Source organism: Octopus sinensis, linkage group LG3 (assembly GCF_006345805.1).
Source record: "Octopus sinensis linkage group LG3, ASM634580v1, whole genome shotgun sequence".
NCBI lineage: Eukaryota > Metazoa > Mollusca > Cephalopoda > Octopoda > Octopodidae > Octopus > Octopus sinensis.
In genome coordinates this window covers 85784656-85810308 of record NC_042999.1, presented here as the reverse complement: position 1 = coordinate 85810308, position 25653 = coordinate 85784656, and the positions used below count along the sequence as shown (strand labels likewise).

Here is a 25653-nt window from a genome sequence, read left to right as displayed (position 1 = left end):
TACAGCCTATAACGTTACACAGTTAAAAAATATATAGTAATGTCAAATGAATTTATATCTTGCTACATACATCCTTCAGCAAATATTTTAAATTAGCATTCACAACAACAGCATCTTCCTTTCTGTACACTTAGTTCAGTGTTCATTTCAAAATTGTAAAATAAATTATTTTTGTATGAAAAATTGAATTTTTATGCTCTCTGAGAGGAATAGAGTAGACGTCCTGACTAGAGTAAAGAAAGCTTGGTTGCAGGTGCCAGAGGATCTGGAGCAAGGAGTGGCTGCAGTGTGTCAACTGAGTGACTCGAAGCTGAGGAGACATCATACCATGCATCACATGTGAGTGGACAGGATCCTGTTCCTAGCTAGGAAAGTTGACTCTGACGTAACCAGGCAGAGTGTGCAGAGAGTAGTTGGGAGCTGCAACAGGTGCCAGTCCATTGACTCCACTCTGGGTATACATAAGGCAGGAAGCATTCCAGTAGAACACAACTGGAAATGACTGGCAGTGGATGTGATGCACTACCGGCAGGGGACATACCTCTTGATGGTTGACCACAAACTGAGGCAGTTGGCCATATGGAGGGAGATGAAGATGAGGACTGTGGAGGAAATGAATGGTTCTGAATTTTCTTGGACTTTCACTTTCTTCACCATGAAATTCATTCAATCATGAATTTTATAACATTTAGTAGATGTTCCAAATAAATGTTGACTTTCCATACTTTCTTATATTGGTGACACATACTAACTTTTGCTAAATTGATAACTTTGCATTTTTTTATAGCATAACTATACTACAGAAAGTACGTTTTGCAACTATATTGACTACATTTCGTTTCGCTTGAACTTCCTGTGTGTATGCTTTGCTGTTTTCAATGTTTTCAATTCTATGAGTGTGTGTGTGTGTGTGTTTCTGCGTTCATTACATCTATAGTGAACTATAGTAAAGAACATTTTACACTGTTTTAATGAACCCACATCTAAAGAAGTAGCCATCTTTATGGTTGATGATCCCTATGAAAATCATAATATTCTCATTCGTGTTCGAGATAACAACCTTAAACGTGTTTCACATAAGCAGAGATATTCTTTACCTCTGCTTACATGTATACGAAATGCGTGTGTGTGTGTGTGTGAGAGAGAGGGCGGGAGGGGGAGTGAGTGCCACTTACACATACATGCAAAAACATTCATACATCACAACACATGCCTTCACTCACTCTCTCTCTCACACACACATCCATTTCATACACACGTACATCTTAGACTTTCTCCTCTCATTTACTTTCTCCCCTCACTTCAAAGCAAATGTTGCCTTTTCACTTTATCCTCACTTTCAATTTTTGTTCTCTTCAAAGCATACAGAAATTATAAGAATTTTATGGAAATTAACGAACAATCATATGATCCCATATATGTCAAGTTGACAACTTTAACAGAGTACATACACAAATAACTATTTACACACAAAACTCATTCTGCCATTTAATATGAGGAAGCTACACAGCTAACAACCTAAACTTTAGTCACTGGAAAACATACAAAGAACTCCTGTCTACTCTCCTACCAGACAGATTAAATTTGGAGTGCCTGGATTGTAACTAAACATATCCACTCAACCGTGTCGGCCTTCATTTTAGGCGCAAAATATACTGTCATGTGATACTAACACACAAACATAACAGGAAATGTACAGAAGGTTCTAAACTTAATCACGTATTCATTCTCTACAAACACTTGACAAAAACATTTAGAGCACTGATTGTTTGGTGCTGCCACTAGACATGTTCAGTCAACTGTGTCAGCCTTAACTTACAACACTAATTTGAGCCTTGAACTCCCTATAAAAATTGAGCAAGTTTCAAACGCTAGTCCAAAGCAAGACAGCTGCAACATAAGCCATGTCTTGCTATTTCAACTTTTTGGAAATCAGTGTAAACTGTGAAACCAGTAAAATCTTTAAATATAATAAAATATATTTCAACTATTCTTGGTGCATTTTCAACTTCTATTTTTCCTATATTTCTACCTGTGTGGAATAAAATAACTGTTTTATATACATATATACATATATGTATGCATATATACGTGTGTGTGTGTGTGTGTGTGTGTGTGTGTGTGTGTGTGTGTGCATGTGTGTCTAATGAAAATTTTGAAAAAATGAAAAAGAAAGTCTGTTTTTTTTTTACATTACCTGATCATATTTCATTAAAAGTTGATTTCTGGGTATTCGAACATTATCTAATTTCATGAAACCATTGTCTATGCTATTCAATGCCATTTTTGGACCAATATCACCAGTAATAACTCCTAAAGAGACAGTTAAAATGAAAATGATTTCATTTATATTTCTTCACAAATGCATCTTTGTCCATGTAGGAATCAAGGATTATAACAAGATTAAAAGTAATAATGGTTTCTATCTTTGGCACAAAGCCAACAATATCAGGGGAGAAGGTAAGTCAATCAACATCAACCCCAGTGCTCAACTGGTACTAATTTTTTCAACCCTGAAAGGATGAAAGATAAAGTCAACCCTGACTGGATGAAAGACTAAGCATTTTGTCCAATGCGGTAACAATTCAACCATCTTGTCATTTTAGGATTAGAAGTAATATTGAACAAGTTGCTAGACAATACACCACTACAGTTTACAGTTGCAACATGAATTTTCTCCAACCTTTAGTTCTAGAACCTTTTCCAATTAATTATCTTTCCAAACCAAGGATAATCCTCCTTTGATTAACACACTCTTAATTCAATAAACATTAAATTTACTTAGATAATTTAATGAAATACAGGTATCAGTACATTAGTACAAACGATACACAAGTTTATTAATGCTACAGAGCAAGGTACTAATCTGTTCAAGGTACCAATAAACTAGTCTGGCAGCTGTGAGAATTTGAAGTTCCAGCTCATAAATTTGTTGGATTACAAGATATTCCAGATCATCTGCATCCAGAAGCTTGGTGTTGTACCAGAATATGTTTTGGTATCTGGTCAAAAGGTAAATACAGACTTACAAACTGTTATAGGTTAGTCAAAGAAAGAAGAAAGAACTGTTAAAGGGAGAAAAAGGTATATAGTTTTAAAAAAAGAATTACAAGTGAAGAAGTTTAAGTATCTCAGTGCCATATTATTCATGAAAAGCAGGTGCTGGTCCAGTAAGACACCAATTTCAGCATTTAATCCTCAAAAGAGTCAAGGTTGGTAAAAAAGCCAAACTTGCTATCTTCAGTTTGGTTTTCATGCCTACCCTCACCTATGGTCATGAATATTGGGTAATGACTGAAAGAATACAGTTACCAATACAAGTGGCTGAAATAGGGTTCTCCCAAAGACCCCTGCAGAAACACAATTCAACAGGTTTGAAGATCAAGGAGTTTCCAGATAGAGTTGCTACTCCTTCACACTGAAAGGGCGTAGCTCTAGTACTGTGGACATGTGATTAGAATGTCACAGGAAAGGATAGCAAGACAAATTATTCAAGCAGATCCAATTGGCAGGAGGACTAGAGAGACCAAGAACAAAATATTTGGATAATAGTTTCAATTGGTCATGCTTGGGAACCAAGCCAGATACAAAATGATGATTGCTTCTGATAAGACCCTACAGAAGATTCCTGAGGACTCTATCCTCATAACCTTCCTAGTAATAGTGGGCAGGGAAAATTGGTGGAATTTGCAATCAAATGAGTTTGAAATACAATGGTTAAAACTTATCATAAGTAGTGATAATAGTGAAATACTAGGAAACAGGTGTCAGAAATTTATTTAGGGAATAAATTAACATCATCATCATCATTGTCGTTTAATGTCTGTTTTCCATGCTGGCGTGGGTTGGATGGTTTGACTAAGGACTGGTGAGCCAGAAGGCTGCACCAGGCTCAATCTGATCTGGCAAAGGTTCTACAGCTGGATGCTCTCCCTAATGCCAACCACTCTGAGTGTAGTGGGTGCTATTTACATGCTACCAGTATGAGGGCCAGTCAGGCGGTTCTGGCAACGACTACGCTCACACTCAAAAGGTGTTTTTACATGCTACCTGCACAGGAGCCATTGCAGTGGCACTGACAACAGCCATGCTCGAATGTTGTTTTTCACGTGCCACCAGCACATGTGCTGGTAAGGCAACACTGGCAACAATCCTTCTTGAATAGTACTTTTTACATGCCACCGGCACAGGAGCCAATCCTTGGCCAGGCAATGATCATGCTCAGATGTGCTTTTAACATTCCACTGGCATGAGTGCCAATCAGGCGGTACTGTCATTGGCTATGTCAGTGATTTTGATTTGATTTCACTTGCCTCAATAGGTCTTCACAAGCAAAGTTTATTGTCCAATGAATGAGGAGTACTCATAAGTGGGCTGGTTACACCCAGTGGCGTAGGCCACAGGCTATGGTCTCACTTGACTTGTCGGGTCTTCTCAAGCACAGCATATCTCCAAAGGTCTCAGTCACTAGTCATTGCTTCGGTAAGGCCCAATGTTCAAAGGCTGTGCTTCACCACCTCATCCCAGGTCTTCCTGGGTCTACCTCTTCCACAGATTCCCTTAACTGCTAGGATGTGACACTTTTCCACACACCTGTCCTCATTCATTTGCAACACATGACCATACCAGTGCAGTCATCTCTCTTGCATGCCACATCTGATGCTTCTTAAATCCAACTTTTCTCTTGGGGCACTTACACTCTGTCATGTATGCACACTAACTTACACATCCAGCAAAGCATACTGGCTTCATTCCTTGCAAGCTTACGCATGTCCTCAGCAGTCACAGCCCATGTTTCATTGCCATGTAGCATGACTGTTCGTACACATGCGTCATACAGTCTACCTTTTACCCTGAGCGAGAGGCCCTTTGTCACCAGCAGAGTTAGGAGCTCTCTAAACTTTGCCCAGGCTATTCTTATTCTAGCAGTTACACTTTCAGAGCATCCACCCCCACAACCGACTTGGTCACCTACGTAATGGAAGCTATCAACTACTTCTAGTTTTTCTCCCTGGAATGAGGCGGAAGCTGGTCTCAGCGCATTTTCGGTGTTTATTGCTCCCGAGCATCTGCCACATACAAAAACTATCTTCCCAGTTAGCCTCCCTTTGATATTGCTGCACCTCTTATGTGTCCATAGCTTACACTGGGTACATCTTATGGAGTTTCTATCTACGCCTTTTCAACAGACTGAGCAGGGCTATGTACCTGAAGGGATTTGTGGTTTGTCTGCGTTCCTACTTACTAAGACTTTGGTTTTAGCTAGGTTGACTCTGAGGCCTTTCGATTCTAACCCTTGCTTCCACACCTGAAACTTTTCCTCTAGTTCTGATAGTGACTCAGCAATTTCATACAAAAAGGAGTTAGTAAAACAGCAAAAGAAGCACATTAACCCTGTAGCATTCAAATTATTCTGTCTAATGTAATGCTTATTCATTCACATTGTTTGGAATTAATCATTCGCTTCCTTTTTGAGAGTTGATAAGAGGCTGAATACAGCCAGTTTGAACATAAAACAGGAAGAATATGGCCAGTTTAAATGCTAAAGGGTTAAGCCCATTCTTTGATATAGAATTTAAGAATAGACGTCAGAAAAATAAGGTGTAGAAAAGTAGCTTAGAATATCTGAATATAAAGGGTGTTGCAATAAGTTTAAAAGAAAATAAAAATGTTAAAATCTAAATTTTCAAATAGTATAATGAATTAAGTTTTAAATTACCTGGCATGAAGCTGTGATCTTCTAAACTCCGGATTTGTAGGACGAATGGGTGATTTCCATAACACTTATTCTTAATATACAGCTGAGCAATGATAATGCAATAGTTTGCTACTTTGCCCACTAAAAAGCAAAAAGAAATATTAATATGAACATACAGTAAAATATAAAACTAATTAAGTACAAAGTAATTAGCTTATAGCAGAAATTCATTACAAACATCCTGAATAGAACTCATTATCCAAACTATTAATTAGCTCGTCAAAGTGGCAAGCTGACAGAATCATAAGTGCATCAGACAAACTGCTTAGTGGCATTTCTTCAAGCTCTTTATGTTCTGAGTGCAAAATCCACCAAGGTCAACTATGCTTTTTATTCTTTAGTGGGTGATGAAATAAAGTACAAGTCAAGTACTGGGATCATCATCATCATCATCATTTAATGTTCATTTTCCATACTGGCATGGGCTGGACAGTTTAACTGAGAACTGGCAAGTCAGTAGGCTGCACCAGGCTTCAATCTGATCTGGCAAGGTTTCTACAGCTGGATGCCCTTCCTAATGCCAACCACTCCAAGAGTGTAGTGGATGCTTTTTATGTGCCACCAGCACAGGAGCCAGCCGGTGGACACTGGCTTTGACCACGTTTGGATGGTGCTTTTTACGTGCCACCAGCATGGGAGACAGTTGGAGGGCACTAGCATTGACCACATTTGGATGGTGCTTTATACATTCCACCAGCACAGGAGCCATTCAGGAGGCCCTGGCATTGACCCATGCTTATTATGCACCACCAGCATGGGTGCCAGTCAGGCGGCACTAGCATCGGCTACGACTACGATTTCACTTGATCCAAAAGGTCTTCCCAAGCACAGTGTCGCCTGGCGATTCAAAGGTACTTAAATGGGCTGGTTATGTGACACTGGTATCAACCACAGATGTGATCTCACTTTACTTGCCAGGTCTTCTCAATTACAGCATATTTCCAATGGTCTCAATCTCTTGTCATTGCCTCTGTGAGGCCCAACATTCGAAGGTCGTGCTTCACCACCTCATCCCATGTCTTCTTGGATCTACTTCTTCCACAGGTTCCTCCCACTGTTAGGGTGTAACACTTCTTCACACAGCTGTCCTCATCCATATGCAACACATGACCATACCAGTGCAGTCATCTCTCTAGCACACCACATCTGATGCTTCTTATGTCCAACTTTTCTCTCACAGCACTCACACTCTGTCGTATATACACACTGACATTACACATCCAGTGGATCATACTAACTTCATTTCTTTCAAGCCTATGCATGTCCTCAGCAGCCATGGCCCATGTTTCACTGCTGTGTAGCATGGCTGGTTGCACAGATGCATCATACAGTCTACCTTTTACTCTGAGTGAGAGGCCCTTTGTTACCAGCAGAGGTAGGAGCTTTCTAAACCTTGCCCAGGTTATTCTTATTCTAGCAGCTATGTTCTCCGAGGATCCATCCCCACGACAGACTTGGTCACCTAGGTAGTGGAAGCTATCAACTACTTCTAGTTTCTCCTCCTGGCATGTGATGGAGTCTGTTTTCTAACCAATTTTCTCGCTCACTCTACAATTGCTAGTTTTTTTTCAAAATTTGGACCAATTACAAGTTGGTGAGCTGACAGAATCATAACTGTGCAGACAAAATGCTTAGCGACATTTCTTCAGCCACTTTACATTCTGAGTTCAAATCCCACTAAGGTCACCTTTATCTTTCATCTCTCTAAGGTTGATAAAATTAAGCATAAACACATACTGAGGGTGATGTAATTGACTTGCCTCTCTTACCAAAAATTGCTGGCCTTGTGCTAAAATCAGAAAGATTAATTTAGCCCATCATATTTTTCAAATGTACATTTTTAGTTCTAGCAAGTGATCATTTAACGTCCGCTTTCCATGCTAGCATGGGTTGGACGATTTTGACTGAGGGCTGGCAAACCAGATGGCTGCACCAGGCTCCAACTTGATCTGGCAGAGTTTCTACAGCTGGAAACTCTTCCTAACGCCAACCACTCCGAGAGTGTAGTGGGTGCTTTTACATGCCACTGGCACAGGGCCAGTCAGGCGATACTGGCAACGACCTCACTCAAATCTTTTTACACATGCCACCGGCACAGGTGCCAGTAAGGCAACGCTGGTAGCGATCACGCTCAAATGGTGCCTTTTACATTCCACCGACACAGAAGCCAGTTAGCCACTCTGGCAACGATCACACTAAGATGGTGCTCTTGGCACCCTACTAGCACGGGCACAAGTGCCAGTAAGGCGACGCTGGTAATGATCACATTCAAATGGTGCCTGTTATGTGCCACTGGTATGGAAGCCAGTTAGTCACTCTGTCAACGATCATACTCGTATGGTGCTCTTTGTACCCCGCTAGCACGGATGCCAGTCATCGAATTTGATACAGTTCACATTTATATCTGCTCACTCACATGCACATATACATACACTCACAACATAACATGCACAGATATTCTTTTAGAAACATGTTCTCAGAATCTATAATATAATTGTTTACGATGTATAAAGAAAGAAAAATGTCTTAAAAGCAAAAGAAAAACAAACATTTTGTTGTGTCTGGGGAGAGTCATATTGTCTTAATGCCTTATTATCTAATACACTCACTGATTTGATTTCCACTCATTATTTATATATTTTTTCTTCCAAAAGTTTTGTTGCTTTTGCAACTTTGTCAATGGATATTGCAACCTTGTCAATGGATGTAGCAACCTTGTTGAGAGTCAACATCCATTAACAAGGTTGCAAAAGCAACAAAAATTTTGGAAAAAGATAAAATATATAAATAATAAATGAGTGGAAATCAAACTGTGAGTGTTTAAGATAACAAGGCATTAAGACAAGATGGCTCTCCCCAGACACAATAAAATTTGCTTCAACACACAAATTCACATAAAGAATCTTGCAACCCAGATACAAAAACAAAGTAGAAACAAATATATTTAATGAGAAAAACAAAGTGATATTAAAATTTTTGAACATAAGCAAAACTATCTTTCCATGAAAAGAAAGAGTTCTTACAATTTACAATCAAATTTTTTCTCACTACTTACATTGTCCTGACCACCATTTCGTGGATGTTATAGTTGGAGTGTTTAGCACAAACTCTTCATTTAGTGGGTCATATACAGCTGTGGTTTCTAAACCCTTTAAAAATGTACCTGTTTCAATAATAAAAATATGTTCTGCAATATACATAATCAGTTGTTCTTTCTATTCTTCAGACACTAAGTCAGAAGAATAACACACACACACACACACACACTCACACATACACACACAAACACACACACACACACACAAATATAGAACTACATAAATATAGAACTTATTGTTATATTATTCAAATATAAATATGTTAGCAATTTCTCAGGCCCTAGGGCTTTAAGTTATATCATGTTACAGATATAGGCATGGCTGTATAATTAAGAAGTTTACTTCCCAACCGTGTGGTTTTAGGTTCAATTGTGATTCATAGTACCTTGGGAAAGTGTCTTTTACTAAAGCCCTGTACCAACCAAAGCCTTGTGAATGTATTTGGTAGGCAGAAACTGAAAGGAAGCCCATCATGTGTGTGTGTGTGTATGTGTGTGTGTGTGTGTGTGTGTGTGTGTGTGTGATTGTGCGTGCACGTGCGCATACATGCATACATGCTGTTTTTAACCCAGAATTCAAACTCACCATGTCCCAATTCAGTTTGAGCATAAGATCCAACTATCTCTAAGTTGAATGCTTTGGGTAGCCAGTAGTTAGCCTGTTCAGGATTACATAAAAGTTTTAATGTTGAAGCAAACATAGCAAAGTGAAGAGGGAAACCTAGCTGCTGGGAAGGATAGAAGTTTCTGGAAGTAGAAAACAAGAAAAATATTCAAATTAATTGCAACCTTTCAATTTTATATAGCAGATGTTCTCTAAGATACAAACTCTCTCTCTCTCTCTTTACTCTTTTACTCTTTTACTTGTTTCAGTCATTTGACTGTGGCCATGCTGGAGCACCGCCTTTGGACTTATTCTATCGGTCTCTTTTGCCGAACCACTAAGTTACGGGGACATAAACACACCAGCATCAGTTGTTAAGCGATGTTGGGGGGACAAACACAGACACATTAACATACACACACACACATATATATGTAGATATAGATATATACAACGGGCTTCTTTCAGTTTCCGTCTACCAAATCCACTCACAAGGCTTTGGTCGGCCCGAGGCTATTATAGAAGACACTTGCTCAAGATGCCACGCAGTGGGATTGAACCCGGAACATTGTGGTTCATAAGCAAGCTACTTACCACACAGCCACTCCTACGCCTATATAAGTAAAAATGTAAAATTCTAACACATTAAATTAGCTACTTCATAAAACTGATTATAAGAAAGACAGAGAAAATGCCTGTGAATTTTTACAATATTACTATATTTTAGTAGACAGTTAGTTAAAATTATAGAAGGATTAGTCTAATCCTTTAATTTGTTGACACAATAAATTAAGTATTGATATTATATTGGAGTTGATTCAGTTTACAACCCACTTCTCAAAATTTGTTATTTAAGAACTCAAAATTGAATATAAACAATAAATTGTTGCTATATGAAAGATTTGGGAGTGAAATAACTTTTTCAGTCACCACATACATGAAATATACAGACATTTTTTACAGAATGTTGAAAATGAATGACAGTGACAACCATTTTACAACTATCATGTCAGGACAAGGAGGCACAAACATACAGAGCTCATTGTAAACTCCACTTGTAATTTTTATGCTATGTTCATGATTAGGGTGATTATGAGAAAAAACTTGCTGACTTTTCTCTATAAGTAATAACCACTAGGCATAAGTTTTTAGAAAATTCTTCTCAGATAATATGCTTTCAAGTTAGCTATCACACCTACATCCACTGGCTGGAGCAGGCATATTCTACTCTCACAATAACAGAAAGCTCATTTAAGTGAATTGGGTGGCTTGATACACTGTTGGAAATATCTTGTCAGGCACTATATCTTTCTACAGCAGCACAAAAAAATGTTTGGAAACCACTCTTTGAAAAGGCCCTTAGTCATCCATGTCTTCTTATTTGGACACCAAATCAGAGATAAATTACACTTTGTGTAGCCCTTGAAGCTCTAGGATTTTCTGAGTGATACAAGAGTTAAGAAGCCTTAATTTCATATTACCAGCAGTATTTCTTCCTAAATGTGTTGAATGATTTTTGGAGGCTTTAAACTTTGGTGTTTATTTTACTTCAAGAAATAAAGGTTTTATGAAGTATAAACTTCTAGAAAAGTGTAGTTTCATCAACATTGTATACATGCCCTAACATGTACCCTCCTTTAGTTATTTTTTCAGCTGCTCAGGATAATTTGTAGCAACTGACAACTTTACCAATCATTTTTACATTGAGCAAATTCAAGCTTTTCTTAAATATATCATACTACTCTTTACTAGCCAGAAGGTCTTATATTAAAAGTTTCACCTTCTTATTTTTGCAAATTGTTACACAAAGTTTTGGCTTTTTTTTTTTGTTTTTGTTTTTCCAATTACTAATGTGCTCATAACACATTATGTTGAATCTGTTTCATTGTTAACATTACATTAGGTCTATGAAAAAATAAGTTTCAAGCAGTTAATGGAGTAGATCCTTTGAGAACTTAAATTAATTTTCTTTCTGTTGTCATGTATTGTTACCGCTGTAGATGTTGAACTTGATGGCTTCTTTCCAGACATTTTGAATTGGAAGTAAATCCAACAGAGATGGTGATCAACAATTGTCCACAACAAATATGTAACAAAACTACAGCATCAGGAAAGAACTGTTTTGGTGTTGATTTTACTTGAGAGAGAGAGAGAGTGTGTGTGTGTGCAATGGATGCAAGAATGGAAATGAAAAGATGAAATGGTGAAGATGTATTGTATGATTATAGTTAGTTGAAAGGTTACTAGTTTCATGGGCACTTTGCCCTTTGCACCTGTCAAGCTATAAAAACTATAAAAACTTCAAACACAACTCACAAGTACATATTGCTGTATTGACATACAACATATGAAGCTACAGACATTAGCAAGCTGATACTATAATTCCATGGGCTCATTATTCAAAAGTTGGAGGGTTGGTAGTAGTAGTATGTATATAAGTACATGTGGTATGTATGTGTGTGCATGCATGTTTATATCTATATGCATGCATGTAGGCATGTATTTGTGTGTTGGTTTACTTTTGCTCTTCTCAGAAACTCATGAGCTACAAGGTAGTGCTGGTGTCATTTTTGCTGTTAACAAATTGTCTGCCCATTTTGTGTCTTCAAAGGCAAGTAAAATAAGAGATTTCTTACTTGAAAAACAGATAAAGGTTAGTGACAGGAAGAGCACCCAGAATATCCCTCTAAAAATTAATGGTTACCTCATCAAAATCTCAAAAGCTACAAGATAAGGCAAGATTAATTCAAAACATGTGAATAAAAAAACATTACTTTGGACAGGACAAGGTTACTGCCAAAAAGTTAAAAATAAATGTTTAAGAATCTTTTCAAAGTTATAACTTACTGAAATAAAAACATGAAATATTCTCTCTCATTCATTCCAAGTTTTCTGAAGAGATATATAGTTTTCTTTATTGCAAAATCAATTTTCTCCTCTTGTGATAAAAAGTCTGATAAATTCTCATCTTGAAGATTTGGGTCATTTTCCAGTGATGCAACTGATGTAAAATAAAATGTTTTAAGATTAAAATTTATAAATTCATATTGTAACATTATTAAACACTTGGGCATAAAAATAAATCTATATCAGTCAAAAAAAAAAGAAACAGGTATGATTCTCTTTGCAATTTCAAATATTTGTACTTTCAATCAAATTGGCCTTATCGAAGAGAGGCATATATGGAGGAGTGGTGGTACTGAAAAATTCTTGGCTTTAAGGGCATTGCAAAAAGGTTTTGGTGGATTCCCAACCTTCTGAGTTCTTTTACAGGGCTTAAAAAAACTGAAAGATCACTGCAATAAGTGTGTGAATCTGAGAAGGGAATATGTTTAATAAAATTATAATTAACTGATCCTCCTGTATTTTCTTTTACTCAAAGCTAGGAACTTTTCAGCACCCCATCGTATGTTGTCAATCAAGCTGTTAAAAATAGCAGCTAAATATCCCTCTAACCACACTTCACTCACTTTGAAGTGAAAAGACATGTTGGATAATGGTGATACATTATTTGAATATGATGGAATGGTCATAGCTAGAATGTCTTTGATGTGCACTGACCAGAGACTGAACATCAACTTTTTCATGAAGAGGTTAAGTTATATCTCTGAATCATATAACATCCTTATCATCATCACTTTAGCATCCACTTTTCCACATTTACATGAGTCAAACAAAATTTTATTGGGGCAGCTTTTTCTCTGGCTGGATGCCCTTCCTATCACCAAACCCTGTTACCATGCAAAGCAATATTTTCCCATGGCCAGACATGTTTATGCAGGATACTCGAAATGAAGGACATTCATTTACAACAATCACACAATGTCAAAACAAGGAGACACAAATATACACACACACACATAAATATATGTACATACATACATGCATACAAATATATATATATATATATATATATATATATATATATATATATATATATATACAGGCTTCATTCATTTTCTCTTGCAAATCCACTCACAAGGCTCTGAATAACCCAGCACTATAGAAGAAAACACTTGCCTAAGGTGCCACACAGTGGGACTGAACCCAAAACCATGTGGTTGGGAAGTAAACTTCTTACCACACATCCACAATGCATCAGACAAGAAACACAAACACACACACACATATGGTACTGGTATGCTCATTGTTCACTTTTCAACTGCATGGCAATCCAATATACATATGACAATTATTTTATTCATTGGCATGTAAAACGATGATTTCAGGACAATATGGTACTGAACAATATGGTAACAAACTTTGCAGTTCAAGACAGCAAAGAAATATGATATATATATGAATATATGTGTGTGTGTGTGTGTGTGTGTGTGTGTATTTGTATATGCATATGTATATGTGTGTGTGTGTATATATACATATATATATGAATATATATATATATATATATATATATATATATATATATATATATATATACATATATATTATATAAATTGGACATGGGTGATCATTATATTCTTGTATTCTTTCTTTCTTGTCTTGAGGTTCACAGCCAAACAGCTGGGTGGATTTGCATGAAAAATGGCACACAGGTGGAGATGGGTCCATAGATTGTGCTGCCATATGTATGTTTTTTCCTAGCCCCCATAGTTACTGAGAAAATTTATTAAACCTTTTTTTAATGGAAATCCCCATTCAAAGGTGATTGCACCTGCCATTCAGCCATGCTTTGAGCAATTCTGATCAAACGAGTTCTATGAAATAGAGCGATTTTTTCTACATATAGTGGGGAGGGTTCGCTTTTCAAAAATTTCAGTACAAAGGGAAGAAAAAATTAGGGTTCAATTTTTTTTTACTATTTTATGCAAAGCTGAGCATAAAAGTACAGAAGGATTTATCAATTCACATGCAATGAGAAGTTAGCAATGTATGCAAGCTGCAAGGTCAAAAGGTGTCAATCGATTTCTATTTCAAGGTTACATGTATGTTTGATACTTATTAAGTCACTTAGCCTGCACAAGTTGAAATTGCTTGATCTGAGGTTCGAATACCAGTAAGCTCGTATGCATTTTTGAGCTTATACGAATTGTAGACTAAAATCAATGTGAGAAAAATAATGAAAAATATTTATGCAACTATTTATGTTCTACATTGACTAAAGTCATATATAATAAAAAGGTTTTTAGAGCCATTTTTTAGAGCCATTCATACATTTTCATCGCACTGGAGCAGATTCATCAACTACATCAGCAGGACAAACCAAATGAAACCAATCTTTTCACCAAAAATTCTCACAATGCTGTTTAAAAAGTAACTGTTTTTTTGTCGCTTTTTGGGCAAGAATAGTCTTTTTCGGGTGACTGTGTTGACTTTACTTATCTATACGTATATTGATGACACAAGCTAGTGATTGTTTGATGTACATGGTAAAAAACCTGACTTTAATTCAAACTACTATTACATCAATAGATTAACGAATGCCAAACCAATCCTGCATTCACTTTCAATAATTTCCGATTTTATTTGCTTAACTTAACAATACGTGAAATTACTTTTCATTTTGGCCAGCTGTGTTAACATATTTTTTAATATAATTGCCACCTGGGCAAAAACGTTGCTTGCTCCCAATATCAGGCATTTAAAATTGGTTGAAAAATACGCCAGTGTGCTGGCCAAATTATAATAACACCTGGCATTAACTTTTTCTAATTGGCAGATTGACTAATTCTTATCGATTCTCTAATTAGGCAGATGTGTTGTTTAGCAGTATTTTCACTTGAGTAAAATTTTGTTCTCTAAATTTTTGTAAGCGTATAAGAATGATTTATTTGATACTTCTCGGCTTAGCTTTTATCTTCACTTTTCTTAAATTGGATACGTCTGCTATTAATTTGCAGAAGTTTGACAGTACATTCTGCTTTACTTCTTAAATATAATTTTCCCATAAATGTTTACAGCTTTATTTTCTGGTTATTCACTATTGTTATTTCTAATCAATTTACTGATAGTGTCCTTCAAAGTTGCATGGTTTTTTTTGAAACATTTGATTATTTTTTTCTTATTTATCGTTATACATTTTGACCTATAATAACAGATAAAGATTAATACTTCGTTCAAAAGCCTTAACGTTTTACATTCAGAGATGGGTTCAAGTTCCAAAAAACTATACTTTCGCTAAACTTAGTACGTGCTTTTTTAAAAAAATCTCATGACGTTTGGCTCAGTAAAAACTATCTTTACAGATAATGCCTAATCAAAACGATCAATACTCTGTTCTAAAAGGAATGTCCTCCTAAAACAGCGAGAAAGGGAGTTGCATTCACAGGTACATTTTTCAACATTCATATCATTTCGCTTTTGCTTCCACACATTCTCGTGTATCCCATTTAAATATTGCACTTTCATATGTGCTCTACTACTCCCTTCAGGAAACACCAGAAGCAAGAGAGGCCCGTCTTGCTGCCCAGTGTAGTTGTGATCAATGCTCACTGCTTGAGGAGTCAGCAGAAGCAAGGCAGCCCGTCTTGCTGCCCAGCATAGTCATGATCAACGCTCACTACTTGAGGAGCCTGCTGAAGCAAGGCAGGCCCGTCTTGCTGCCCAGCGTAGTTGTGATCAATGCTCACTACTCGAGGAGCCTGTTGAAGCAAGGCAGGCCCATCTTGCTTCCCTGCGTATTTGAAATCAGTGCTCACTCCTTGAGAAGTCAGAAGAAGCAAGGCAGGCTCGTCTTGCCACCCGGCGTAGTCGTAATCCTTGAGGAGCCTGTTGAAGCAAGAGAGGTCCACCTTGCTGCCCAGCATAGTTGACGCCAGCAATTGAGTCTTGAGGAATTATTGGAGGGTAGGGAAAACAGGTTGGCAGGTCGACATCAAAGAAATGTTGCTGCTGCAAGGGGCGCATTTTGAATGAGAGCTGGCTTTAGATACAGTCCTGCAGATGATTTCTCCAATCACCCGGACGTGACTCTTGGTAAAATGGACAGGGAATGACAATTTTGTCAAGCTAAGAAGTGAGCAGGTGAGGCAGCTGGTCATTGTTGTTCCGGAAGCAAGGTTCGACTTCAGCCACTCGCAGATCCACCTGAAGTTCTGAAAAATCTTCTCCTCGACAGCCCCGACCATGCCAAGAAATTCCAAAAAGGCATTTGGAGGTATAACTCCTGCTTCGCTATGACCTTTTCTGGCATAAAGAATGTCCACGGCAAACATAATATCAACAACATCAATATTGACGGCAATTTTAGTGGTTAATCCTGCAAACAAGAAGAAGGAGAAACATTATACCTTCAAGATTCAAGGTCAATGTTATCATTGCATAGGCAGTCTTTGTCCTCAGCCTACCAAGGAACCCAAGTTCTTACAGATTTTCTTCATGGGTTGTTCAAACACAGAAGTTATGCAACGGTGCAACAGAAATTCAGGGTGATAGGTGGAGTGACTGTTCTGCTTGCTGGCGACTTCCGACAAACTCTACCTGTCATTCCACGGAGGTCAAGAGCTAATGAGGTAAATGCTTCCATAAAATTATCCTACTTATGGCAGCTCATCAAGAAACTTCACCTGACTATGAACAGGAGAGTTCACATGCATGGTGATGAAAACACAGCCATATACACAGCACAGCTTCTTGATGTTGGTAATGGAACTGCAGATGGCGATACTGATGGTTTCATCCATTTACCATTTGGTAACTTTGTGCCTACCATGGATGATTTGATTTCTTCCATTTTTCCTGACATTGCAAACCAAAGCCTTGACACAACTTGGCTGCAAGGAAGAGCAATTTTGGTGCCTCACAATAAAACAGTCGACGCTATCAATAATAAACTTCTCAATCTGCTTCCTGGAAAAAACTCTCCTTCAAGTCCATTGACATGCATGAAAACCTGGATGATACAACCATTTTCACAACAGAATTCCTTAATTTCCAAACGCTCGCAGGACTTTTGCCTCATGAACTCCATCTTAAGGTTGGCGTACCCATCATACTGCTGCAGAATTTGAATGCTCCAATGTGTAATGGCACGCAGATGATAATCAAAAAATTATACTCCCGACTTCTGCAGACAACCATCTTGTATGGACCAGCTGCTGGTCAAGATGTTCTTATAACTCCAATGTCCCTCACTCCCTCCAATGCAATCTACAAGTTTAAGCGGCTTCAACTTCCTATCAAACTCTGCTTTGCAATGACAATAAATAAGGCACAGGGTCAATCATTGCAAATGGTTGGTTTAAATCTGACAGAGCAAGTGTTCTCCCATGGTCAACTTTACGTTGGATGCTCACATGTTGGCAGGCCACAAAGTCTATACAATGTTTAGCATTTCTTTAGTGCTGGCTTCTCACACTTCTGCCCAATAAACTTTTAGTGTAAGGTGACACAAAATCCTCCTAACTTGTTATCTATAGGGTCAGTTTCATCAAACATCATTATTGGCCAAATTCTGTGCCAAGCATTAGTTACTGTTGATTTATCAACATTATTCCAAGCATTCGCAATTGAATAGATGGTACCTTAACAGTGAACTTTTTCAGGTAATCTCGAATTTTTACTACTTTACTGACTGCATCAAGCTCACAGCTTCTAAAATTATTTTTACAGTCATTCTTAACGGAGTGTAAAATTCTTTGGTCACAAGGCTGTAAAATAGATATCACATTGGGAGGCAAGTAAATGCCATAAACATTAATTTTTCACAAGAAGTCCAGCAAGAGGAAATAGGATTTTAGTTTTCTTCCAGTCTAGCTTGCCTGCAGTGAGCTCATTCATGAAGCTGGTACAAAGTGATTATTGAACCAGTCAGAAAATATTTCTTAGGTTACTCATGCTTTCTTGTTTACATAATAATGCACAGGTAAATTAACAATGCCTTTCAGACACCTCGGACATTGGCTATTTCCAATCACTTCCAACTTCACCTTGTGTGTGCTTGCTGCATTAACACATCCAAGAATAGTTAATCTCTTCTGAACATCCTTAAAACCTGCTGGTGCTGTCTCATCTGTCATTGTTAAGGTTTTTCTTGGAATGTAGTGCTAGTACAAAGCTGCTTCAACAGCATTGTAAATTTTTTCAGGAGAAAGGTTTTCATCAGATACAATCATGGAAAATTCCACAGCTTCATATTCAGAAGATTTTCAGATATTTTACACCATGATGCTTCTTAAATTTCTGCAGTCAACTTTCTGAATATGGACACTCTCCTTCAATGTTCAATTCTTTATGATATAGTCAAGCTTGTTTCATGACCAACAAACTATTCAGTTGTATATGTTTCCTTCTTTGTTGTTAAATCCATCCTATCATCACACAGTCAAGATCTTCATTTTTGCCTTATGCAGTGTTTTCCTAATTTTTCATTAGTTTGTGATCGCTATTCTCACTATAAAACTTCAGTAATTTGTCTTTCTGTTTCTTAAGTCATACACAATACTAGCTCCAACACCATATTCTTCAGTGAGCTGCAACACAGACACACCATGAATCAAGTTTCTGTAGTAACACCACTTTCTGCATTACTGATAATGCTAAACGTTTCCTTTTCTTTTTCTCACTGTTATTCATTGAGGTATCTGCAGTTCTTTTTGACATTTTCAGGGTAAATTATATACAAAGACACAAGAAACAACACGAAGACAGCAAATAGCAAATGGACATCTTCTCTCAATGTGTTAAACTTGGCAGTAAGTGGCGGCCAGCCTGCCAAGCGTTGCCACATCATACTTGAGTGAGTCAGTAACGGTGGTCAGCTAAGGTGGCGAGCTGGCAGAAACATTAGCACACCGAGCGAAATGCTTAGCGGTATTTCATCTGCCATTATGTTCTGAGTTCAAATTCTGCCAAGGTCAACTTTGCCTTTCATCCTTTCAGGGTCAATAAATTAAGTACCAGTTACGCACTGGGGTCAATGTAATCGACTTAATCCCTTTGTCTGTCCTTGTTTATCCCCTCTTTGTTTATCTCCTTGTGGGCAATAAAGAAATAAGTAATGGTGGTCAGTTGTTTGCAAATCTGTTATGACGAGCTCCACCCTCCACAAAAAAATTTGGGGTTTTCCAGATTTTAGATTTCCAGATAATGTATACGTGTATTAGGAATGCTTCATAATGGTGGAAGAATTTGCATGATGATGGTACTTATTCTATCAATTTCTTTTGCCAAGCAACAGCAATGATAGTGGTCAATATAGTATCAGCCTCATGAATAAAACCATTAGTAGCAGCTTTAGCAATTGTAGTAGTGGTGGTGGAAATGGTAGAAACCGTTGGTGTAGTGTGTTCTCCTCTTTCAGTATTATGAGTAGGAGTCAAGACTATGAAAGCAGTTGTTGTAGAAGCAGTAGCTGAGATGGTGGTGGTGGTGGTGGTAGTAGTAGTAGTAGTAGTAGTAGTAGTAGTAGTAGTAGTAGTAGTAGTAGTAGTAGTAGCAGCAGCAGCAGTAATAGTAATAGTACTAATAACAGTTGTAACCTTTTTCATGTGGTTAAGTAATATTTTGTTACAATCATGGTTTCTTTACTGATGCATTTTCGTTTTGATGTACCATCAGCAAATTGATTATAAGGGAAAGATGGTAAAATTTGGTTGTTTATACTAGCATATGTGCCTATATGTTCACTGATTTCTACTTGTATTTTAGTATTTAAATTTGTGATCTATGTGGAGATATGCATCAGCTTAAGAATATCCTGGTTTGTCCTACACGATTTTTATCCATATTCCGAGCATATTGCATAAATTAAGTTTTCAGATGCAGAGGAACAGTGGACCATGTTTAAAAAGGACCCCCAATTTTTCTAAACATATGCCACCATTATGATGGTATGCATTCAAAGAATATTTTAGAGCTGATATGATTTGTTACAGACCTCGTTGTTGCTAGATTTGTGGTTGGAAGTGTATGGCAAGACTTTCAGTTTTGAGAAAAATTGTGAAAATTCGTAAAAATAAAAAAAAGTTATGAGGGGTTTTAGCACTTGCTTACATCATAACTACGTTGAGTTTTTTAAGAATAGAGGACTCTGGACAGAACAACATTTTCCTGAAAGTTATGAGGAAAAATTGGATCTTGTGAATTTTCTGAAGTCCTCTCCACATCCCGTTCATTTGCACAAATTTTTGTTTTCATATTCGTTTTCTACACATTCTTTTACACCTGTTTTTGGGGGAGTGGGGGCCGGTTTTGGTGACTTGGAGTTAAACTATATATTAACCCTGAGGCCTACAGTATTTATTCTTTTCTATTCTAGGCACAAGGCCCGGAATTTTGGAAGAGCGGGGGGCCAGTCAATTACATCGACCCAGTACGCAACTAGTACTTAATTTATCGACTCCAAAAGGATGAAAGACAAAGTTGACTTCGGAGGAATTTGAGCTCAGAACATAAAGATAGACGAAATACAGCTAAACATTTCACCCAGCGTGCAAACCTTTCTTATTTCTTTACTGCCCACAAGGGGCTACACACAAAGGGGACAAACAAGGACAGACAAACGGATTAAGTCGATTACATCGACCCCAGTGTGTAACTGGTACTTAATTTATTGACCCCAAAAGGATGAAAGGCAAAGTCGACCTCGGCGGAATTTGAACTCAGAACGTAGCAGTAGACGAAATACCTATTTCTTTGGGCTAAACACAGAGGGGACAGACAAACGGATTAAGTCGGTTACATCGACCCAGTGTGTAATTTATCGACCCCAAAAGGATGAAAGGCAAATTCGACCTCAGCGGAATTTGAACTCAGGACGAAATACCTATTTCTTTACTACCCACAAGGGGCTAAACACAGAGAGGACAAACGGATTAAGTCGATTATATCGACCCCAGTGCGTAACTGGTACTTATTTAATCGATCTCGAAAGGATGAAAGGCAAAGTCGACCTTGGCGGAATTTGAACTCAGACGTAACAGCAGACGAAATACGGCTACGCATTTCGCCCGACGTGCTAACGTTTCTGCCAGCTCGCCGCCTTACAGTATTTATTTATTGACAGCAAACCACCACACTATATACAGTTTAGCTTTAGAGCGCTAGCCCGTGACGCACCCAAGCTGTCATTCATGCTTGAAAATGACATTGTACCGATGTGCTGTTCATAATTTTTCTCTCTTCCTTTTCTGTTTCTACAACAATGGTCTCTTTTGTTTTGAATATGCTCATCAACCATGCCCAATAATCTCAACTATAGTTAAATAGTAGTTATTTATTTATGTTGTGATTACTTTTGAAATGATTTTATCGGATCGTTACAATTTTTCATTACCTCAATTAATAAATTAATAAACATTTTACGGTGTCATACAAGTGGGGGGTTTTTTTGTTTTTTTTACTAAATTAATAATTCAAGATTTCGTAATCAAATACAGTAAAATATAAAATACGAACTCAAACTGGTAGACATACAAGTCAAGCTCTCATACAAGGACGCATTGGAGCACGTAGTCCTAGATATACGGCTTTTTATCATGGATCTGCTCCGTCAGAGCTGACTGGGATGAAAGAATAACAATGACAACTTTTTTAAAAAAAGGAAAATAAAAATTACCTAGATTTCTTTTATGCTTTACAACCTCGTCACCGCCCCACAGTAAACAAGTTAATGTATATGGATCGAATGTGGCACCTTTCCTTTCCTTAATTAGGTTCGGGTGAATATTTAAATATTTGGCCATTTCTTTTTTGTGAATCGTTGTTCATTCACATCGGAATTATGTACAATACAAATTGATAAAACGAAGGTAGGTAACTCGCTGCTACTTTCGCAAACAGAAATCTATAAGCTGAGAGAAAACTAGAATTAGCATTCAAATTTTCCTTTAAAAGTGGAGAGGGGTGTGTTGGATAATATTAGAATTTGATATTGATCTTAGCCTATAAGGCCGAGAAGCATTGTCTGGTATGTATTATCTCCTCCAGATAGACGGTTTAGTCACGGTTTTTAATCACAAATCTGTTGGATGAGTGCAGATTTCTTGCTAAAATAACAACACATACATACAGACCGTAATTTCCCACGCCTTGTACTCCCGAATTCCAGCTGCTGCTGTTGCTATTATTATTGTTGTTTAAAAAGCAAAAACTGAAATTCATGGATGAAAAAGATATCAAAAATCAAAGTTGGTCTTTAACTCATCAGAAATATATCCCGTAGAATGGTCCCTTTTAGACATTGCCGTGCACTTCAACATTCGAGTGGCAAATGTCCATATCGACTTTTGTGTATGTGATTGTGAAAACATGAATTTAAATTTATTTACATGTGGACAAAACAGAGAACACAATTGGAAAAATTAAAAGAAAAAAAGAGGAAAAGAAAGAAAACAAAACAATTCACCACCTTGGGTTGAAAACTTGGGGGCACTGCGAAACCTTTCTAATGGCTATTGAGACATGCCAGCATGCTTGCAGTGTTGCCACAGGTGATGGCAAGGCTGATGCACTGGAACGGCCAAGCGCCTACACAAGCCTCACCAGTTACCTCTGCAAGGCAAGTTGCCGGTGAAGACTGGAATCTCGCAGTTAGTGGTCCAACCCCACCCAGATGTCTCGAACCCACCAGGATGAAAAATGTAGTTGGCCGACAGATCGCAGTACTTCAGGATTTTGTTCCACTCGGCCGCTGAAGTTGTGGATCGCCCTGACCACAGCATCCAGGATGTGAGAAGAAGCAAAGAAGCCGCTAACTGTTATCCCAGGCAAGACATCTGCCTTGCGACCAGGGGCACATGGTGAAGCCATCAGGTTTCTTCCCATCGTATCTGGACAATCCAGAAGGTTCCAAGATGGAGGGGATGTTTGCCTGGGTCAAACTCCTCTTGAGTATCGGGTTTAACTCTGTATGACGCGCGAAGCGACCAGCATTCAAGTAACAAGAAAGGCTATGGAGGCCTGTGGAGTCGAGAATCCTGTCACAACGACAGACCAAACCCGTGCATACGTCAGCTCCCACTCTAAGGGCAATAGAGACACGAAGTTCTTCCAGGCTGAGTAGGCCACCAACATTAGCCACAGGGATAGCATCAATCCAGTCACCTGAGTATTTGGCGCTAGCAGACAGCAAGCGGCATCTTGAAAACTGGGCCGATTGGATGAAGAGGGAGTCGAAGGTGGCCTTCGAAATTATGTTGTCCCAAGCTCTCTGACTCCGATAGTCTTCCACCTTCTTAGGAACAGACAAACCCAATTCCCATCAGTGTTGGAGAGCTTCATCCAACTCCCTGTTGGAACTGGTCCATGTTGGAGAGGAGAGGATGTTGCTCATCAGGGTGGAGCAGGCGTGGGTGAAGGAAGAGAAGCAGGAGAGAGAGAGGGACGGGCACTTACGAAGACCAAGATCTCCAAATTGCTTGGGCAATGCAGCCTGATCGCAGGACGTTGGAGAGAGTCTGATATTGACTAAGCATTCGAGCCTCTCAAAGATTAGGTTGTCGACGCGTTGGAGGCATGATGGGAATCGGTAAGATGAGCTGACTCTGAGTAAATATAGAAACTTAGGGATCGAGAGGTAATTCCTAAGTATGAAAAAACCTTGATGGAGTTCGATTGCTTCAATATCTTTCAGTAATTGCTGAAGGGCAGCCACCTTCGACTGGAAGATGGACTCAAAGGCAAGGTCAGTGATTGAGGGACCTAGAGAGCACCAAGCTGATGGAGGAGGGACTGCAATGAAAGGGAAGGATTCTGCAAAAAGGTAAATAGTTGGTTGATGTTGAGAAGCCGGGTGGTTGGGGATTCAGAGCTCACATTTGGAGCTGTTTACTTGCAGACCCCGGTGACCAAGCTCCCCAACCATTATGTTTGTAATGGCGAGAACTCTGCCTGGAGGTCTCCCCAAACAAGCATCGTCGAGATACCAGACGTTGAGGTCTAACTCGACGCCCATCTTGGTGATGTCATCAATGCCCCGTGCAAACAGAGCGGCCCCGTGTGGGTAGCCCTGTTGGGCTCCTGAGGCAGAGATGAGGATTTAGTCACCGAGAAATAGGAGGGCTCTCGATAATCCTGCCATGCAAGGTGGTAGAGTTGTGGGACCATCTCTCTTATTGAGCTGAGGACAGCATCGCGACTGATGGAGTTGAAGACATTCTTAAGGTCAAGTTTGAGGATGACCTTGGGTGACAAGGAGGGCAAGTTGGCATAGGCTCTGGTAGCGTGGGCAGCAGCTTTAAATCCTAATTTGGTGCCCACGCCTAGCTGGGAGGGGGGAAATCCCTCCAATAAGCTAGAGACTGATTGTAAGTGAGATGGCGAAAAGTGCAGCCGACTGCAATGGCGCACAGGTCTCTATTGGTTTTGGTGAGCCCGAATAATTTTGCACCGAAGAATAGTGGGCAGATATAAGGGAGGACGTTCGCTGAAGAGAACTAGTTTACAAACTGAGTCAAATTCTCCAAGAGCTCAAGTCTGACGTCACCGGCCGATAAGGAGATACCATTCTTGAGGTGTTGAGGCCGAAGGCCATCAATTTCCGCACCTGAACCAACAGGGAAGGATGAAATCGCCTTTCTGATGTTATCAGAGGTGAAGACCAGTCTCAAGTATTCTGGGGGATCGGTCCAGTTTAGTTGATTATCAGGGAGTTCTTCTCTTTCGGACGTCTACGAGACTCAGAGTCACACGGAGCGAGGGAAGATAGAGAAGAGAGGAGACGGACAGCCCCTTTTATGTCAAATTCGCTGAATTTGACATTGACTGCACACTTAAGGTTTATCGGTTGCCTGTCGGTAGGCACCGTGCTTGATGTCAAATTGAAGTGAGAAGAGGTCGGGGTGGACTCAACTAACTGGAACTGTTGCTTAAGGGAGGATGTAAGGGAGCCCGATTTCACCTCGTGCACATGGTGAGAGATGCGGTGGAACAGAAACAGTTTCTGCTAGTCGGACGCATCGTTGGACAAACATATGTTTTTCAACAAGCTGGACAGCGCGTGAGCAAAGCCATTCCGAGCTCCCTTAGGGATCTGGTTAATGAGCTTCGATTTAGATAGGCCCTGGAGGGCTGCAGCGAAGTCCTCAGTAGAGAGCTGGTTGTCAGAGTGTGAGGCGTCTCCTCGGAGCGCATCGAAGCTGAAGTGACACTGACTGCAGTTCCAGGATGGAAGACTTTCGGCTTGAGCTTTGGTGATGCGGATACAACTCCTGTGGTAATTTTCATGGCACAGATGACAATTATTCGTCTTTAAATAACGGCTAGTGTGAGCACAGAGAGCACAGTCAGGTGGTG

General features: G+C 38.9%; 1 protein-coding gene across 1 annotated transcript in view; it reads right to left on the bottom strand.

The window, feature by feature from the left end:
* Positions 1 to 22203, bottom strand: part of LOC115209435 (peroxisomal acyl-coenzyme A oxidase 1-like) — a 49897-nt gene extending 27694 nt beyond the window's left edge. The window contains exons 1-6 of the mRNA XM_029777858.2: positions 21977 to 22203; positions 12307 to 12460; positions 9442 to 9602; positions 8814 to 8921; positions 5720 to 5839; positions 2198 to 2313 (exon numbers count right to left, since the gene is read on the bottom strand). Of these exons, the coding sequence (XP_029633718.1) occupies positions 2198 to 2313; positions 5720 to 5839; positions 8814 to 8921; positions 9442 to 9602; positions 12307 to 12460; positions 21977 to 22103 (786 nt within the window). The 5' untranslated portion in view covers positions 22104 to 22203. The remainder of the gene's footprint in view (positions 1 to 2197; positions 2314 to 5719; positions 5840 to 8813; positions 8922 to 9441; positions 9603 to 12306; positions 12461 to 21976) is intronic.
* Between the last annotated feature and the right edge of the window lie 3450 nt (positions 22204 to 25653).